This window comes from Xenopus tropicalis, chromosome 4 (assembly GCF_000004195.4).
Source record: "Xenopus tropicalis strain Nigerian chromosome 4, UCB_Xtro_10.0, whole genome shotgun sequence".
Taxonomy (NCBI): domain Eukaryota; kingdom Metazoa; phylum Chordata; class Amphibia; order Anura; family Pipidae; genus Xenopus; species Xenopus tropicalis.
Window position 1 is genome coordinate 58,528,981 of NC_030680.2, and position 15,263 is coordinate 58,544,243.

General features: G+C 39.6%; 1 protein-coding gene across 11 annotated transcripts in view; it reads left to right on the top strand.

Annotated features, from left to right (window-relative positions):
• The window catches only part of acsf3 (acyl-CoA synthetase family member 3), a 43,025-nt gene that overhangs the window by 22,162 nt on the left and 5,600 nt on the right, over positions 1–15,263 (top strand). The window contains exons 1-8 of one of the 11 annotated variants that reach the window (XM_031899872.1): positions 1,606–1,781; positions 3,085–3,191; positions 5,246–6,060; positions 7,965–8,120; positions 10,044–10,198; positions 10,422–10,567; positions 13,592–13,704; positions 14,396–14,522. In XM_031899872.1, the coding sequence (XP_031755732.1) occupies positions 5,356–6,060; positions 7,965–8,120; positions 10,044–10,198; positions 10,422–10,567; positions 13,592–13,704; positions 14,396–14,522 (1,402 nt within the window). In that variant the 5' untranslated portion in view covers positions 1,606–1,781; positions 3,085–3,191; positions 5,246–5,355. 11 annotated transcript variants of the gene reach the window in all.

Genomic DNA, 15,263 nt, shown 5'->3' on the forward strand with positions numbered 1-15,263 from the left:
TTTGTGTTATTGCATATGGGGGAAGACTGCTAATACCAGAATTCCAGTTCAGCTTAACAGCAGCCTTTGAAAATCATAGTGATCATTGTGTCAATGACCCTAACTGACATATTGCCTGCATAGTAAATTATCTAAACGGATCACTGATACTCTGATACTAACACATGCACAGACAGGCACTCTTAGTTTTCATATTTTAGGGTTTTATCCCATTTAAATATGTTTTCTATAAAGGTGAGTTCCCATTGATATTGTTTTCTTTTTTTATAGCCTTTATAACAGTCATTGTTAGCCTTCAGTTTCAGCTTAGTTTTTCTCTAACATAGGTATATAAAAGCTAGTTTTTCAGCCACAGAGGTTTATGTACATTGAGTAGCATTTACAAACACTGCCACATATCTACAATAATATATTCTTTAGTGCAAACAAATAAATGTTAAGTGAAACAGCAGAAACCTCAGTGGCACCAAGCTCTCTTTACAAACAGCCAAACATTGTTATCCTTGCCACACATCACACACACAAAGCCTTGGCATTTACGCATTTGCAGTGTTTACTTATGGAGAGAGTACTCTGTAGCTACAGGTAGGTGACACATCCACTCATGCTGGGATAATAACATAGCACATATCATTGTGTGCCAACACATGGCACAGCTGCTATCGGAGGAGGCAGATGTGCCTGACGTGTTCTGTGTGCCAAGCAGATCGACATCTTGAAATTCAAAACCTGTGCCAAGTGCTTGCTCATCTGCTGCTGACACATGCCTTGGCACTCAAACGCTTTCTTACAATTGGTTTTCATATTGTCACACACAGGGGCAGGGGAAACCCTAAAGTCCCTGGAGGATCCAACCAGAGTTATATAAGCACACGTGGTCAAGCACAATAAGTATCCATAGACAATACCATTTGCTAGCATGCTCCATGACAACTGTGTGTTGAATCAAAAATCCTCCATTATTTCTATCATGATCCTTTAATTATATTAACCCCTTGATTAACAGAAATAATTTTGTACATTGCAAGAGGTTGTCAGTGTCAACAACATACTTGTTGCAAAAAGAAATAAAACTAGATACAGAATGAAATGTGTTGTTATTATTAGTTTTATGTGGAAATCCACCTTCAAATGGAATATTGTCATAAATAGAAAAAAATCACTAATTTTTAGTTTTCACTGTGAAAAAAACACCAGCTTTAGCAGGGCTTTGGAGTTTGGTAGTTTTAGGTAGAACAATATATCTGCCCGTTTTAGTTTTATCATGTTAACTTTGCTAAAGTGGGGGCTAGGGGCTTTTATTTATACATGTTGGAAATCTCCATTTAGATGCTTCATATATCATGTAAATGTTCATACCTAAAATCAAAAAAACATTTTCATAGCTTTCATTATGAAAAATATATCATTTTAAAAAATGAGCCCTCATTCTTGATACAGAAATGTCATGTAAAGCTTTTCCTAAGTCAACTAAAAGTTTCTCCTCAAGAAATGCCCATAATAAGACAGAAAGCTTAAAAACAGCCAGCACCTTGTGCAAATGAAATGTGACATTCTGCAGGCGAAACGGGGGAGCAAGAAACAGCTTCTGTCAGCCCGAGCTCTCGTTCTTCACTGTGTTTTGCGTTATCCTTTTTGACCCTCAGTGCTTGTCGTAGTTCTCCACATTAGTCAGGAAGGACAGAGGAAATGTTGCTGAGAAGAGTGCTGGGCTAGTTGAACGAGAAAGCCAGTCAGCAGCTACCAGACCAGACTGACGAGTGAAAGCTAATATATCTCAAGTGAGGTGAACAGCCACTTGTGGCAATCTATATGTAGCAGCTATATATAGTGGTGCAGTGTACTTGTTTTTTATTTTAGTGAGTCCTGGAAGGTCTGTAGTGACTTTGAAGCAGTAACTTGTGGCTCTGCTGCTCTTGAATATAAGAACACATGTGAGTAGATTGACATATTGTAGAACAACATGTGTACCTGTCAGTATTTACATTATCAGCTATTTTGTGTTTTCTTAAAGGAAACCAGTGCAGCTGGTGCAGTGCTTACTCAATGACAGTACAGGTATAGGATCTCTTATCCGGAAACCCGTTATCCAGAAAGTTCCGAATTACGGAAAGGCTAGCTCCCATTGACTCCATTATAAGCAAATAATTCTAATTTTTGCTTTTTTTCTGTAATAATAAAACACTACATTGTACTTGATCCCAGCTAAGATATAATTAATCCTTATTGGATGCAAAACAATCCTATTGGGTTTATTCAATATTTAAATTATTTTTAGCAGACTTATGGTATGGAGATCCAAATTACAAAAAGACCCCTTATCCGGAAAACCCCAGGTCCCGAGCATTCTGGATAACAGGTCCCATACCTCACATCTTATTTCATTCTTGGGACCCTAATAACAGTGTGGTTCAGATTAGTACATAACCATTTTTAATTTACTTAAATGACGTAAGTGGACCTGCAAAGTGCAGTTGCGGTAGCGAAAAAAAAATGTCATTCATTAAAAGTACTTGTGCATAAAGCCACTTGCACTCTGCTGAATGCCTGTTTGTACAGAAAATTGTACATAAGTGTGTCTGTTGATGCAGAGGAATCCTGACCATCAAAGGTCAGTATGCCCCTTGTATTTGCCATCAAAAGCAGTACAGGTATGGGACCCGTTATCCAGGATGTTTGGGACCTGGGGTTTTTCTGGATAAGGGGTCTTAAAGTAATTCGGATCTCCTACCTTAAATCTACTAAAAAAAATTATTTAAACAGCAATTAAACCCAATAAGATTGTTTTGTCTCCAAAAAGTATTAATTATATCTTAGTTGGGATCAAGTACAAGGTACTGTTTTATTATTACAGAGAAAAAGAAAAAAATCATGTTGAAAAATTAGAATTATTTGCTTGTAATGGAGTCTATGGGAGATGGGCTTTCCGTAATTTGGAACTTTCTGCAAAATGGGTTTCCGGATAAGGGGTACCTGTATTGGTATTTTTATTTACTGCTGGTTCTGACTGAAAAATATAACAGAAACCAGTTTTCCTCCAGTGAAAAATAAAATTCCAACTCTGCTCTGCATACTTTTTTATAGGTCTTTTATTGGACTGACTTTAGAACCAGCAGTGCAAAGAACAGAACTGACAGCAGCAGGAGGCCACTGATCAGCAGGCAGATTGACAGCCCTACAGCAGGATTAAAGTGGGCATAAATAAATAGACAGTATCTGTTTGTGTGCAGCTAGTCATTGTACATTTCTAAAGCATTTAAACTGTATAAAAGCAGAGAGGATTTGTTGTCTTTGTGAAATTGCACTCTCCTCATACATCAAAACAACACCTAAAATTACCCTTCCGTGGCAATCATCAATGGGCATTGCCAAAAGGGTAATACATTTGAATTATGTAATCTTGCTAAAATATCTTCAAAGGAATTTTCTTGAGGTTAAGCGATTCAGTTGTTTTACCTGCAGTGATTGCAATAAAAGAGGAAGCATCCAGGCATTCAAGGGTTCCACAAGGGCCACATAACTAAAATTAAAATCTTTATTAAGCCTATGAGTAAGTGCCATTTGGACACAAAATGTCTAGGGCAAATGGAGATGTTCATCTTTTTAATGTGACTTTCAGATTATGCTCTTATTTTTGTGAACCCTTTTCTACTTTTGTTGGTTTTATTCTTCCTGAGCTGAGGGTCTGTGGCTGGTGCACCTTGACCACCTATTTGACCCGTTGAGTGTATTTACACTGGTTGTCTGTGACACCTTTTCTTGCAAGTGTCACTTGCAGTAATTCCAATTTGTTGCCAAAAAGATACCGAAAGATATTTTTGGAAATGTTGCTGCCCACGGAGAGGGCAATTTCCCACAGAGCACAAAGCAATCCATGTGCCATAACATTTTGATGCATTTATATGATTATCTAAGATCATTACTCTTTTATAATTACACATAGTTGATGGAAATAACACAGTGATCTAACTACCATACTGCAGACATGCCCACAGGAGAAACGGTCTGCTGTATGGTAGTTCCTCTCCCTATGCCCTTCTGCTGTGAGTTGCCATTAGCTCTGCTGGGGTAAAGCAAACTCCGTGCCTGGGCCCTCCAAAGTTTTTTGTGGGGGGAGGCCCAAATAGAATAAATATTGAGCAACTGTACCACACCCATGTCGCAGCACCTGCTTTCAGATGTTTCCTTTATTTTGCTAGTAATTTTAGTATCATTTATCTGAAATATTGATTTTACAATGCATGACTAAAGTGTTTAAAGGGGTTATGTAATAAAGGACACTGAGTTTGCCAAGGAGCAGTAACCCATAGCAACCAATCAGCAGGAGGCATTTACTAGTCACCTGTTTAAAAGCAAATGTCTTACTGGTTGCTATGGATTGCTACTCCTGGGCAAATTTAGTGCCTTTCATTACATATGTGGGTAAGGGTTTCTGATTGGATATTGCTCCCTTGGTATCATCGCTAGTCATTTTCAAAAGTGGGAACTTGGTTGCAGTTCATTGTTTTATTCTTGATTTGTAATTTAATTGCAGAACCCTGCTGTGAATATAATGACTATATAAAGCAAAAACCACAATCTTTTAAGGCTGAGGACAGTCTCTTAGAGTGTTCTAATATATTGCACTGGATAAATTATCTGGGCCATATGAGCCTCAGCTCATTAGATGGCAATTTGTATGTTGGGGAGAACTTCAGCATGTAGCATAAAATATATTAGCAGGGGAAGAAGGGGTAATTCTATTGTTACATTTCATATTTCCAGTAAGCTAAGCAAACATTTATGTTTTGGGACAACTGCAATGGGTCTTAAATGTGGCCTCTGACCAAAGAAGAGCCACACATAGTTCATTTTGGTGATGGTGCAATACAATACATTTAAATACAAAAAATATACACTTTGGTTTTTTGGGTGCAATAGTATATAATGAATGTGCCTATGGTGGGTTGTGCAGAAACTTCCTGAATGATTTGCTCTGAGATTTTAGTGAATACAGCAATGTCAATTTTATTTTTTAACTTATGTGCATGTAAACAAGGCATACAAAGGCGTCTGGTTGGTCTCTATGAATAGGGACAGCCGCTGAGCAATTTAGTACATTGCTCTGATAAGAAAAAAACTAATAAGTAAAGGAAGATGTGTTCCCATTAATATACCTGTGCAAACACCAAAATACGTTTAATTAAGGTAGTTATTACAATGTTTATGACTGCAGCTTAATGTAATATTTGTTTTTTTATTACAGCCCCATGGCATGACTCACCGATGACATCAGCTAACTGTACTTTAGGATTCATAAATGAAATTATTTGCTTTTCGCAGCCTGAGGATTATAGAGGCATCCTAGACTGAGCCATGGCAGGAGGGAGCTGCCATTTTGTTTCACAGATGCGGGTCGGATCCTTTCTGGGGAGATTTCTTTATACTTCATGTGTCCGTGGGGTGCAGGTGAGAACAAGGACCCCACTGCATTCTTGCTACTTTCATGTTTCAAAATCTAGCACTTCATCTCATGTGGTTCCAGTTTTTTCCAGAGCACCTTTTTTTAGTGAAAGAACAGCTATGGTGGACCAGCATGGGAAGCATACATACAAGGAGTTATATATCAGGAGCCAAGCTTTATCTAAAATGATCATCCAGCTCTTGGGTCATCCAAGTCGTAATAATCCACCAGAAAGGGTCTCTTTTCTCTGTCCAAACAACTCGTCATATGTAGTGTGCCAATGGGCAGTATGGATGAGTGGTGCCATTGCTGTGCCTCTCTACAAGAGTCATCCACCTTCTGAGCTAAAGTATATTTTGCAGGATTCCCAGAGTGCTCTGGTTGTGGCAGAGGAAAGTTATGCAAATGTAATGAACCCATTAGCAGAGCAGTTGGGAATTCCAGTGCTGACAATGTCTGGGTCTCAGAACCTTCACCCTTCAGAACTGCTGCAAGAAATCGAAGTATCAAAACTTGAGTTGGACTGGAAAGACAGAGGAGCCATGATAATTTACACAAGTGGAACCACTGGAAGACCAAAGGGTGTTCTCAGCACCCATTACAACCTATATTCTATGGTAAGAACATTACAACCTATATTCTATGGTAAGAACATTTAGCTTGCATTGTGCTGAGAATGTTTAAGGCCAGCCACACAGAACTCATATAAATGTGTGTTTATTAAATTAAAAATATTGTTCTAGACCCAACAAGGGTTGATTTTTTTCATTAAAGCATTATTTATTTTATTCATATGAGTTTAAATATTGTATCTTTTGGTGCAGATACCTACAGAGCCCCCTTCCCCCATATTTATTAAGTTGTTTAATTTAAAAAGAGGAAGGTTCACCTTAAAAATAATACATTATAGATGGACTTATTCCCAGCAACTGATAACTAATTCTAAGCAACCCAAAAAACAAATGTGTGTGTTTCATTATATTTATTTACTTGTTTAGGCCCTATTAAGGCCTCTTTTCTGAATTCCAAACTGCTGCCTTGTTTCTAGGGTAAAAGCCCTAGCAAGCAGATAGCAGTTTATATTTTCAACTTAGGGCAATGAAACATGTAGCAACAAAACAGCAGAAAACACTCTGCCAAAGTGGGTATTGAGGAAATTACTGCAGGTAAAACACTCAAAACACCTAATTGGGCGAAAATGCCATGCTGCATATTAAATGATTTATTCTCAGCATCCAATATGGCAAGACATTTTCTGCTGGATTTTTTTTCATGCCAAACCGCCATTGGGGTTATGTAATAAAAGGTACAGGTATAGGACCCATTATCCAGAATGCTCGGGACCAAGGGTATTCCGGATAAGGGGTCTTTCCATAATTTTAAAAGTAAACATTTAAAAACAGTGAACACTAATTAAAACTGTTTTAGAATACATTTGCCTTAACCTACTGTGATTTAGTCCTTTTAGTATCAGTAACAGTGCAAGTGTAAATATCTTTTTACATTTAGGCTAATGGAACACTAGGTTGTTACTATGCAGAGAAAAAACAGATCTAGGCAGATCCACTCCCATCTGCACCATAAATGGTGCCGGCTTGTGTGCACACAAGTGGATTTCGCCGGGGAAGTATGCATTTTTGTGTCAAAATCTGTTCTGTGCACACAAGCTGATGAGGTGCATGTCAGGGCACTTACAGCAAGGTGTGGATGGGAGCAGATTCCCCTCCCCCCCCCCCCCCCCCCCATGTTTCTACACAGGCGGAGACAGCCTTGTGTTCTATTAGCCTGAAAATTTGTATCTGTTGTTCAAGCACCTACAAGTATTTCTTAGCAACCAAATGTCTTATTTTATATAGGTTTTGGTCTAATGTTCTGTAGAGAGCCATAAATGACATTTAACTTGTCTTACCATGCTTGTTATGTTATCTGATGTGTAAAGAATGTCTTTTTGGCAAGCAGTGGTTTAACTGCAATACAGCAGACTCCAAGGTTGGGGGGTATCAGGCGAACTTGTGCTGCAAGTTCTGCTGTATTGTAGTCCTCGCTCCTACCTCGGGGTTGTCCACAAGAGGCACTGTGAAATCTAGGCCTATCCCCCCCAAAGATTTTTTTTTATTGCTGCTTTCTCATTATGCCACTGTTAGCAAGTTTATTGACTAAAATTAGTAATCCACACATATAATCTAAACATATTCTTTGTAATCAATTACCATTGTGATACCACTACCTCTCTTCTAGATTTTTGTGTTTTAGTGCTTCAGTATTGCATTTGCTGTTTAAATGACTTTTTAATGATAATATGCCTGTAATCATAAAATCCCATAAAAATGCTCTGTACAGAAAAACATACCTTTCTCCCTGCACTCAGTGTCATGCAGATTCTGTACCATAAGCAGCTCAACAAATATGTTATTCTATTTAGAGTTATTTTGGAGGCAGAAAAAGGTTTACTTATTCTTTAAGCTACTATTGTAATCCAATCAGAACTGATATGTTGCACTTTCTTTGGTACTGCACACAGGTTTCAGCTCTGGTCACTGAGTGGGGTTGGACAAAAGAAGACAGCATCCTTCATGTACTGCCCCTTCACCATGTTCATGGGGTGGTAAACAAGTTGATGTGCCCCTTGTGGGTAGGAGCAACCTGTGTGATGCTACCAGATTTTTGCCCACAAAAGGTAGGTAGAATAAATCCACAAATAATTGATATTTCTATCCTAAAGTCACACTGAAGACAGAGAAGGCAGGGAGGGTAGTTATAGTTCTTGATGTGCATGTGCAGAAGCATTTTCATGTTTGTTTCATACAAATATTATTAAGTCATTGTAAGTAACAGGGGTTATTGTAACTAAGAGTCTCTGCAACAGTTGCCAGTAATAGTGTCTACATGTCAGATCAGCTGAGAGGTTGTGTGTATATTAGCCCTTATTTGGCACCACCATGAACGTTTATGATGTTTGTGTTGCTCTCCAAGTCTTTTTACATTTGGCTGTGGCTCACGAGTAAGAAAGGTTGGGGACCCCTGTTCTTTAGTCTGCAGACACAGTTTCTGGATTTGTTTCTATCACTTATACTGTGAGCTTAACTAGAATGCAATATTATTGGCATGATTGAATCACAAGAGCCAATGAGACACATGTAAGGCAAGCTCTCCAGTAATAGACTGTAGAGAGCATGATAGAGAACAGTTGATTTTTATCAATTTGTAATGGAAAAACACTTGTGAAGTGAAAAATATTTGATGTAAAGTGAACAGAAAAACAGCTGTAAAATGAGCCAATGGTATATAGAATGTCTCAACTGCTGCAGGTTTCAGGAAACAAATGACTGTGAAGGGGCAACTGCATGACCCACTGTAGAAGCTGATTAAGTGGTGGAATAATGTCAGTAGCTCCAACAGTATATAATTGCATCCCATATATCTAAAGCAGCCGTGCAACCTGCTGGTTACTGCCACTATGTATGCGTCCATCATTATACTGTAAAAATATTTAAAGCTTCACTGAGCTGTGAGATATGTGCTATTAGCAGCTATATCTCAGTGTTAGATACCAGCATCCCTTTCTCTTGGTCTTGCTGTGCTGAATTAGAGCTTGCTCTATGGGTTTGATGTCTCTCTCAGCTGTACTAAAGCACGTTAATACTCGCAGTGTTTGGGAGAGAATTGTTCTGGAGCAGCAGTGTGAGAAGGAGGAGGGGGAGGAGAGCAGGTTTTAAACAGCTCACGGGAATATAAAGCCAGAGTTCTATGCAAGAGTTCCAAGGGCGCCAGTGTTCTTAGGCTGAGACCTTTAATCTGTCCATGCTTCTCTTCTTGCAGAGTCTCTTGCTCTAGGCAGAGTCATGGAGAGGATCGGCTTGTCAGAGTTTGTTAGGAAGGGCATAAATCAACAGTGTGCAAGAGGCAGGTGCATATAGGCACGTGAGAGGAAGCTTCAGATTCTTTAACTGCATAATCTCTATGTACAAATAATCATATATACACATTGTTGGGATTGGGGTACAAGTTGTCCACCAGACATGCTCCCCAAAATATTTTTCTATCCTCTGAAATTAAAGGGAACCTATCACCTACAAATAAAAAGCTGTATAATAAAAGTCCTTTGCAAATTATGAAACCAAAATTCTTTTTTAAATTAAATCACAGAGGCGGGGCAGGCAGTATATAATTGACAGCTCAGATTTCTAGCAATTTCTAGATGTTGCCTATATGGTGCATACACATGATTGTAGGGTTATACAACACTTGCTTTAATCATTCAAGAAGAAAACAAAAATGAAATCATTTATACAGTCTAAATAAGTTTATTTTGCTAAACTAACTTGATAGAAAATAGTTTGAAATTATTACAGGGTGCTGAAATCTGCATGTGTATGGCCATCTTACTTTTTGTATCTGCATTGCTGTGGAATCCCTTGGGAGAGGTAGATTTCCTGTATTGGATATTGACTGGATTAGAAAGCAAATTAAATTGACAAAGGTTGCCACTCTGCCCTATTTTCTTATAGCACAGATGCCTCATGTAACTTGTTATGAATTTCTTTTGCCCTGGCTTCTGGTTGTCATGCGCCCTGCAATACTCCTGCCCTTTTTCCTTCAGGTCTGGCAGCACTTTCTCAGGAGAGATGCACCCTCTATCAACATTTTCATGGCAGTGCCAACCATCTACAGCAAGCTGATTTCTTACTATGAGCAGCATTTTACCCATTCCAATGTGCGAGAGTTTGTGCGGGCAGCATGTCAGGAGAGAATCAGGTGCTCAATGTTTGTTATATCCCCACAATGAAAGGTGGCAGATTTGGGTGAGTTATGGGAGGTCAGTGAGAAATAGCCATGAATCTTTGCTCCCTGCAGTTCTACAAAAGTCGATTTTTTGCAGAGGTAATACAAACCTTTCATGTATAAAACATGATATAAGAGGTGTCATGGAGCTTCTGCAACTTGATTGCTGTTTGCTAAACATATTGTGTTTATCCAGATTAATGGTGTCAGGCTCCTCGGCCCTCCCTGTGCCGATTTTGGAACGTTGGCAAGAGATCACTGGGCATACCCTGTTGGAAAGATATGGCATGACTGAAATCGGGATGGCTTTGACCAATCCACTCCATGGACCCCGTGTGCCTGGTATATGTGTATGGTATTTAAATATTCATTCAACCCAGTGGGTACTCGTTCTCTCCAGTGTATAGCTCACATGTAGATGGTCTTCAGATTTAATGTTTGGCTACCCGAAGATCTCCTAATCTTACAAAATTTGTCTGGAACCCACAAATTAATGTAAATCAGACTGTTCCTCTGAAGGTACAAATGGATTCTGATTTACTATTGCTTTTTTGTTGCATTTAGGGCCCACAAGAATGCTATTTTTGGGGGGGCAGCCATCATGTAACAATACAAGGAGTGTCACCAGAGACACTCATTAATAATAGATGCAGAATGCAGGTGACATTGAGTTGTCACTGCAGCAATACTGAGCTGGCAGTATCCTTTGCTGGCCATAGAATAGCAATAAGGTTTGGTCATTCTGAGTGTAAAGGCTATAATGCATCTATTGCATAGAGGTTTGCCAACTGTTAGCTGTTGTCCTAACATGCCTTTGACCCACCTGGCTCAGCCTCTATGCAGAGGTAATATGAAGCTGAAAGTTTTTTCTTTTCTTTTGTAAAATCACTTTTATAATTAAGTTAATTTTATATTTTGTAGCATCACATTCCTCTTTACATGACCAAATAGATTTTTATAAACAGACTGTTTTTAGTAAGGTCTTGGGTGCTGCCTATCCTCATTTATTGCACAGGAAACAGACTCCAGCACAAGAAAACTGGAGAGGGGAGACTGACAGTTATGGTTCTCTTGAGGTTTTGCCCCCTCTGAAGGATTTGCTGAATACCTGCAGTGACTGACAAGTGCCCCCATTTGAGTTGCTGTTAAAGTCCTTCGTCTGTCCTTCTATCAGTCTCTTGTTGTCCCTTTTTTAGATTGGATTTGGGCATGTACCATTTTATATGTATATATGCAAGCTTATAGCAGTACAGCCAGATTGTTCCTATCAGCTCACAATCTGTTAGAGGGAGGGGCGCAGTAAGTAAAAGCACAAACACTGCACAACAATGACATTAATCTTGAAAGTCTTTTGCATTTTTACTGGCAGCATTTTGGGGCTTTAAACAAATGACATTATCTTCCCTGTTGCAGTACAACTAGAACTAAGAAAATATTAGAGTCTAATGTTTGTCTCCTTGCTGTTACATATACTGAATGCAGACACTTTTAGCTCTAAAGGGGTTAATGATGCTGCCTTTTCTGAGTTTCTCTCTCTACTCTTCATGCACAAAACTATGAATTATTCATGGGCAGATCACGCCTCGCCGGGTCTAATCAGCGCTTTAATTGGAGGTTTAGATCACAGTTGGCTAATAGCTGCTCCAGCAGGGACCTGGTGCATTGTGACAGGCGGATCGCAGTGTGTCTTATCACTGGCCTGTCTCAATCCTCGCAGGGCCCCTCCGTACACAGCAGCATGTGGACCCCCCAAAGCTTGGTGCATGCATCGCATTGCCAATTACACAGCCCTGCACTCCCAAACCAGAGCTGTGCAGGGGGGCTATGTGCATCCAGGGCGTATGTGTGTTCTGTTCATTTAGCGTATATAAGCTATACATATGCGTCCTTTTATATAATATGCCCTGTTTCGCCTGTGACTTGTATAACCCATTCAATAAAAATCTGTTATCCTTCAAGCTCCAATTGTTTGCCTAGAGTATGCTTTTATAAAGCATAGTATATTAGCAGTGAATGGGCTTTAGAATTCATTAGGTGAGCATCTCTGTTCAGTCGTTTGTGTGATCTTTGTAATTGATTTTATTTTATATTGTCTTTTGATTATGGTTTGAGGCTTGTAAGTGTGGTATTAAATATATGGGGTGGGTGTATTGGGTGAATGTTGTGGGTATGATGTGTTTTATAGGTAGGTCCAGTATACAGTATAATTGCTAAGTGTACCTGTGTTTTATTTGCATGTATTGAGCCTTATTTGTGTAGAGCAGGAATAGTGCAGATTTGCTTGTGTCTTGTCACTTCTGTGTTGTTTCTTCCTTTGCTCCTGTTAATTGTGATCTAAGGACAAGTTACAGATCACATTATTATAAATGCAAGGGAAACCTTTATCTTACATTTGCCATTGCTGATGTTTTAAGTCCAGGGTTTCTAGTGTGCCCTGTACCCACACCCTAATTTATTTGTTTTGCACCAATCTTTTGCAAATGGAGGTCATGTAAGACAACACATTAAGCTGAGGAAATACTTGGCTAGCTATATTCTTTGCTCGCCATAGACTAGCAATAAAGTTTGACCATAATGATTATTAGATTATTAATAATAATAGTGTGTCTTGAGGTGGGTGTTTGTATTTAATTTTGCTAATGTTTTCTACAGTTGAAATAAGGTGGCAGCGGTGGTGTCTGAATTCTCTTACAGTTAGCTTGTGTATTCCAGAGTTAATGCACTTGGTAGAACCATCTTTGGTTGCTAATACAGCTGCAAGCACTGGTGTAAATATAGAGCAGGGGTCCCCAACCTTTCTTACTTGTGAGCCACAGTCAAATGTAAAAGGACTTGGAGAGCAACACAAGCATCATAAAAGTTCATGGAGGTGCCAAATAAGGGCTAAGATTGGCTATCAGGTAGCCTCTGTGCACACATCAGCTTACAGGAGGCTTTATTTAGTAGTAAATCTTGTTTTATTCAACCAAAACTTGCCTCCAAGTCAGGAATTCAGAAATAACTACCTGGTTTGGGGGCACTGAGAGCAACAGCCAAGGGGCTTTTGAGCACCATGTTGCTCATGAGTCACTGGTTGGGGATGTGTGGAGGACAGACCGTGGAGTCTGTTTCCTTTATAGTTGTAAAGAATTGCAGGGGGTGCAAGGGGTTGCGTACTTATGCAACCAAGAAAAATGTCTGCTTTTTTTTTTTTGTCTCACAAAAAATATTTTGCGTCTTCAAATGAAATGGTAAAAATTGTGGTACTGATTGTAAAGAGCCATTGCGGTTAAAACTGATCTAGTTTAGGAGTAGGATACAATGGTAACAGCAAAAGAGAAAAGATATATTGCAGAGGTGAAGTTGTCTTTATCTTTCCTTTGCTAGGTGCAGTTGGTAACCCTCTGCCGGGGGTGGAAGTACGTACTGTTACCCAGAACCCACGGAAAGAGGGCACCTCCTACACTGTCCATGCTCATGGAGATTCTACAGGCACCATGGTATGAACTGCTTTTGTCTGGCACAAGAGAGAAAATACAAGTCAGACAATTTTAAAAATGTATTTTATGTTTTCAGGATAGGAAATCAAATTGTGGGTATAACTAGCCTGCTTTCTAGGGGATTGGCAGCACAAGTATCTAGAAGTTGCCAAATTCTTTAAAGGAATAATGGTGCCATATTCAGTTTGTTGCTATTGTTAATTCCAGCAGATTTCAGTAAACCCTTTGTAAAATAATAGCATTACTATCACTTGAAGGAAAAGGCACCTGAGAACTCAGCTGGCTTTTTGGAACAGTTATTTCATAAAGCATAAGAAATTTTAAAATCCAAGATGTCCACCTAGCGGCCAATAGTCCATACGCGACAACACCTGGCTCTCCTTCAGCATCTTTTACTTGGCAAGAAAGTAGTTAATACAGTTAATGCAGGAAACCATCCGTATTACAAACAGACCAGGGATTTGTGCTTTGTTTTGTGTTATTGTTTTCTTTTCCCCTCTTATCGCTGCCAACTGGCACCAGCCTGTGCCAAGATTCCCAACTGGCAGATGCCGTGCGCAGCAGATGTTTTCCTAAAGATTTGGGTGCGTTATACAAGCTGAAGTAATAGCGTGAGGTCAACACCATCTGCGCCAAAGGGGATTGGTTATTGAATGTCCCATAAGGGGTTAACTCCAGGTGTTTTTTCCAGGTCTCTGTTGGTTTGGAGAATAGAGAAGGGGAGCTTCAGGTTCAGGGGCCTGCAGTGTTCAAAGAATATTGGAACAAACCACATGAGACGCAGGAAGCTTTTACCTCAGATGGCTGGTTTAAAACAGGTAAGGAAAATTCCAGAAAGGGAGATGGCAATTTAACATACTGCTGTGTATGCTTCTTCATAAACCTATCTGGGTGTGTACACACGCAACATATGCAGCAACTTTAATTTGCTTTATATCAGTCAATCTGAGGGCCTTCCTAAGAGAGGCCCAGTGCTGTGGATGGGTGGCACACTCAGCCTTATAGCCACTGAGAGTGAGAATTGGAAGTAATTTGGTTACTGTTAAGACCATGCTTTCATATAATAACAATATTGCTAGGATTTAAAGTAGGGATCCCCAACCTTTTGTACTCATGAGCCACATTCAGATGTAAAAAGTGTTGGTGTACCACACAAGCAGGAAAAAATTCTGCGGGGATGCCAAATAAGGGCTGTGATTGCCCCATGTAGACTGCTGGCCTACAGGAGGCTCTGCTTGGAGTAAAACTGTGTCTTTGTGCTTCTAAAACTTGCCACCAAGCCAGAAATTTAAAAATGGGCATCTACTTTGAGGCCACTGGGAGCAACATCAGAGAGGCTGGTGAGTAACATGTTGCTCATGAGCCACTGGTTGGGGATCACTAGTTTAAAGTATATCCAATGGAAAGCAACTTCACTAACAAAGGGTTCCAGTGCAGCACTCATCTGTGTGGGTTCCCTGCGCCTTCTGCCCTTCTGTGTCCCCCTGACACTCAGTAAGCGGATTCCAGCACTGTATCAATCTTGTTTAATAGACTGGAAGGGTTATTGGCGGGTGGCA